Here is a 4,800-nt window from a genome sequence, read left to right on the forward strand (position 1 = left end):
CCATGTTAGACGCGAACCATGCCGCTGTTGACATCTCGCCGCCACCGCCAGAGATATTGATATTCACCGCTTGCAAGACTGATTAAGTAAATCCGAAGATGCAAAACATAGATTAATTTTAAAAAATCAGAATTTTTTAAATTTCGGATCGTGTGTTGCACTTACATAACTACTACTAGTTCTCAAAAACAAAAACAAAATGTTAAACCAACCCAAAACGGTTGGCTCGAAAGTTCATTGTGAAGAACATGTAAAGCCCAAAGATCCGACGTCCAACTAGTGAGAGCTCAAAGTGGCCCAATTATCAGTGGATAACGCAACCCTGAAAATGTTTGAGAGGCTTCTGGAAATCCGTGGTGTAGTAAGCGGCTAGGCGGTAGCCACCGATGCCTGCGACGCCGGCGGCCAGCCCCGGTTGCGCTGGGCTGCCGGCGCAACCTCCGACGAGCTCACTCCCCGGATTTGAAGGCCCCCCTAGCCGGCTGGGCGTTCGGAGGCCGGCATGGGTCGTCCGCACCGAGGTGAGCTGAACTTTTCCCCCTTTGTCCCATTCCTTCTGCTCTGTTCCCGTGTCCGCAATTCGTCGAACAATTGATAGGCTGGAAGCACATAGTTTAGACCTTTAGCAACAGTAGCTCGTATTCTCTTCACGGGACTGCTTTGGCTGCAAGGCGTCTGTGAATTGTTCATCTATGTAGTGTGGTCTGGCAGCGTCCCGTTGAAGAGCGAGGGTGGGGAAAAAATAGCAGGAATCCAAAATGAAAGGTGAAATAAACAGAAAATTAGGCAGAGCTTGTATTTTTGTTCTCGCGGCCTTTTAGAACAGTGAGGTGGAAGTGGAACTGCTTGTACTTCCAGGTAGTTTTTGGGATATTATGGTAATGGTAAGGCTGAGAAGCATGGAGAATGGATGTTGCACAAGTTGCCCGAGTGGCTGAGTGGGTGGGGGTAAGCAGCATTGCAGAATGAGTAAGTCATGCAATCCGGTAGGAGTGGCCAGTTCATGTGCAAATATTGCGGTAGACAACTTCAGTTATGCATCAAATGCTTGTTTACAGACAGAATAACCAGAGTTACATGTAAACCTTGGATTGATTTTTCAGAGGAAAAGGCCCATTTCATTGAGCTGAAACCAAATAGTTTACATGAACGCACTCGGGAGTAGGCTGACATGCCAAATCCAGTGGAAACTAAGTACTCTACTAGAAATTACAGCAAGGAAAACAAGCAATGCCCAAAGTTCAGGGAAGGGAACAGGCTACATTCTTTATGGGTTCGGAAAATATGACCATTGCACGACACACAGCACAAGTACGAAATCAGAACACAAGCCAGTGCCTTCAAGGTCCCAGTGGACTCTTGAGCCAGACGCTGTCTTCAAGCAGACTGCGGGAGGATTCCTGTGCACACTTCGCTAACCCAGCAATGTTGGCTTCCCAAGCAGCAGCAGCCTTAGGCCGGCAGACCAGATAGCGACGACAGCTTCAGCCACCACCCACTGCCCAGTTAGCCTGGATTTGGCCACGTCAGTGGAGGTGGGCTCCTGGCCAGCACCCATAAAGAACTTGTGATCTCCAGAATGCACTCTTTTGCATGATCGGAGCATAGAATTGCCCACTGAGAGCATGCTACAGCTATGCCCTTCAGAACTATCTGCACACCAAGCCATGAACATCTGTTAAAGCAGAGTTCATTTCTATGTTTCCTGAGAGCCCATAAGGTTGCAGCATGAACAAGGTTGATTGCCTGATGTTCTTGTTACTAACCCACCACTTAGCAACATACTCAAAGTCCACAGAACAGTTAGTCCCAAAGAGGGTCTTGATACCTTGGATTGTTGGCACGGTGATTCTTGTGACAGAACCACAGAAGACAAAACATACTCATGGTCGAGTTTACACTGGATAAATAAATTAAACAAAGTATCAATACGACGATGTATTATCTTGCCGCTTCCCTTGTGATCCTCCACCAAGTTCAGGGTATAGGAGGTTTTCACCTTGCAGGAGAAATGAGAAATAGCCAGATAGGACACCATGTCAGGCCAGATATACATTAGATGGTGCAAATAATTGAACATTGTGTGTCATTCTTTCACTTATTAATTGGTCAGTCCTCTGTTTTCTTAGTTGTGACCATGATGCAGTCTAATGTTAGGAGAGAAAGACCAAAACGACCTGATCCTCCATGCACCATCTGCAAAGGCACTGGGACAATAAATTGCCGCAACTGTTTCGGTAGAGGTGTCTATTTTACTCCCAAGCTATTTTCTCTTGCTAGTATGTTGATCCGTACTATCAGTTCTCATGAAAATCGGGCCTGAAATGTGCAGGAAGAATAAATCATGTCGATCTCGCCGTGCTCCCCAAGGGAGAATGGCCGCAATGGTGAGGACACCCCTACTCATATACGTCTAGCATACTGAGGTACTGAACACTGGCACATCCCTCTAACATAACTTTCAATTGTCAGGTGCCAAATATGCGGGGGTAGCGGCCTAGATTACTGCCACCGGTGCCATGGAACAGGTGAATATCGAGAACCCATGGGCTTTCACTTCACAGTCAATAGGAAATGAGTGTCGCACAGGCAGTGTTGGAAGGCCGGCCAAGTCAAATGGTCAGGAAAAAAAATGTCCCATTGAGGCCATAGGATTAACATTTGAATGAGCTGTGTGAAGTTACTGTGAAAACTTTGATCTTATGCTAATGCTGCAGAATTTTCTTGCCAGCAAAGAAACATTAGATGTAGATTATGATCAGAGGCTAAGGGTCTTCAGTTTTATCAACCGGCTAAATTTGTGTATGAATGACAGTGTGCATCTGAATGCTTTGTTCGAAAGAAGATGCCGATTTACCGCATCTGAGCACGTTACATAGGCATGCTGCATTTGTGTTGTAACCCATCGTTCCAAAGTTGAGCTTTCTACAGCTAAAACCGTAGATGGTTGTTTTGGTACAACAGTGTAGAAACAGGTTTTATTCCGTTTTCCTGATACAAGAGGATTTGTAGACTGCTATGCTTGGATCAGAAAACTGAGAACAAGTATTGGGGTGATGTGGTGTTTGGATATTTTTAGATCAGAGTTGCTAATGCACAATTGTTTCAATATTTGTAGAAGTACGGATGAGTGGCAGAAAGGTAAGGCACTGCCCCAGCGTTGTATCATGAACTGCAGGTCTGAAACCGTAAGCTGTGAGAGACTGAGAGCGCAGACCACAGCGTAACAGATCTCCGGGGGAATGCTTTGCACTCGGGATATAGAAGGTGGATATGTCCACGGCCGGTGTTGTCCATCAGGATCCCCTTCGGCCTCTTCACTGACATGTCTGCTGAATGAAACAAAGCTATCACTGCCCACCAGTGAGCGCCATTGCCTTTGCCTGCATACAAACATGGACTGAGCGATGGACTTGACAGGAAGCCGCTAGGATCTCGGCCACTCGCTTCTGCCGGCGGCTTTCTGTTGATTTCTTTTCTTCAACACATCCTATTCTTCACGTCGTTAAAATACGCCTCGAGTGCTGCGTACCAGGTTTTTTTGCCCCATATTTAACTTTACAGTACACTAGTATAAACAGTGGATTTCCCTGGAATGCATCAAACCGGAAAGCGTACTATCTTCCCTTATTTTTGAACTTGTTTCGCTTCTGAAGTTGATGCAAAATGCTTTTCGTTTCCAATGTATCATCTGAAACCAGTTAGGGCTCCACTGTTCTATCATCCCTTATTTTTGAACTCGTTTCGCTTCTGAAGTTGATGCAAAATGCTTTTCGTTTCCAATGTATCATCTGAAACCAGTTAGGGCTCCACTGTTCTATCATCCCTTATTTTTGAACTCGTTTCGCTTCTGAAGTTGATGCAAAATGCTTTTCGTTTCCAATGTATCATCTGAAACCAGTTAGGGCTCCACTGTTCTATCATCCCTTATTTTTGAACTCGTTTCGCTTCTGAAGTTGATGCAAAATGCTTTTCGTTTCCAATGTATCATCTGAAACCAGTTAGGGCTCCACTGTTCTATCATCCCTTATTTTTGAACTCGTTTCGCTTCTGAAGTTGATGCAAAATGCTTTTCGTTTCCAATGTATCATCTGAAACCAGTTAGGGCTCCACTGTTCTATCATCCCTTATTTTTGAACTCGTTTCGCTTCTGAAGTTGATGCAAAATGCTTTTCGTTTCCAATGTATCATCTGAAACCAGTTAGGGCTCCACTGTTCTATCATCCCTTATTTTTGAACTCGTTTCGCTTCTGAAGTTGATGCAAAATGCTTTTCGTTTCCAATGTATCATCTGAAACCAGTTAGGGCTCCACTGTTCTATCATCCCTTATTTTTGAACTCGTTTCGCTTCTGAAGTTGATGCAAAATGCTTTTCGTTTCCAATGTATCATCTGAAACCAGTTAGGGCTCCACTGTTCTATCATCCCTTATTTTTGAACTCGTTTCGCTTCTGAAGTTGATGCAAAATGCTTTTCGTTTCCAATGTATCATCTGAAACCAGTTAGGGCTCCACTGTTCGAAAGCCGTGTATGCTGGAACAGTGGGAGCAAGGACAGGATGTGCAGCTGCATCGCCTCCGGTAGCGCCGAGATGCGGTCGGCTGCCTCCACCGCCGCGCCGAAATGGATGGATGGATCTTCTGCCGGCAGCCGCGGCCTCTTCGCGGTGGCGGCGCCGTCGGATTCCAGCGACATTGTCCTCCCCAGTCCCCTCTGCACTCACTCGCTCGCTCGCTCGCGCTGCTGCCGACTGTGCTGGTGGGATGTTGAAAGGGCCGGAGCGGGAGAGTCAGTGACTGGG

General features: G+C 46.0%; 1 protein-coding gene across 2 annotated transcripts; it reads left to right on the top strand.

The window, feature by feature from the left end:
- The first annotated feature begins 238 nt into the window (after nt 1-238).
- Nucleotides 239-2,861, top strand: LOC125530937 (protein BUNDLE SHEATH DEFECTIVE 2, chloroplastic-like). Of its 2 annotated transcripts, none has more exons than XM_048695352.1 (4): nt 239-521; nt 2,147-2,243; nt 2,333-2,387; nt 2,473-2,861. In XM_048695352.1, exons 1-4 carry the CDS (start codon nt 387-389, stop codon nt 2,576-2,578), a joined length of 393 nt encoding a protein of 130 aa, XP_048551309.1. In that variant the 5' UTR covers nt 239-386; the 3' UTR covers nt 2,579-2,861. The 2 variants fall into 2 exon arrangements, with proteins under 2 accessions (XP_048551309.1, XP_048551310.1); XM_048695353.1 differs by having other exon boundaries at nt 335-521; nt 2,130-2,243.
- Nucleotides 2,862-4,800: the final 1,939 nt, after the last annotated feature.

The sequence above is a fragment of the Triticum urartu genome, unplaced genomic scaffold, assembly GCF_003073215.2.
Source record: "Triticum urartu cultivar G1812 unplaced genomic scaffold, Tu2.1 TuUngrouped_contig_6669, whole genome shotgun sequence".
In the NCBI taxonomy this organism is placed as follows: Eukaryota; Viridiplantae; Streptophyta; class Magnoliopsida; order Poales; family Poaceae; genus Triticum; species Triticum urartu.

Bases quoted from the DNA above. Each gene is read 5' to 3' on its own strand.
- LOC125530937 (XM_048695352.1), top strand. From the start codon at position 387: ATGCCTGCGACGCCGGCGGCCAGCCCCGGTTGCGCTGGGCTGCCGGCG. The intron at 522-2,146 runs GTGAGCTGAACT...ACCATGATGCAG, and splicing joins CATGGGTCGTCCGCACCGAG to TCTAATGTTAGGAGAGAAAG. The intron at 2,388-2,472 runs GTGAGGACACCC...TTCAATTGTCAG, and splicing joins AAGGGAGAATGGCCGCAATG to GTGCCAAATATGCGGGGGTA.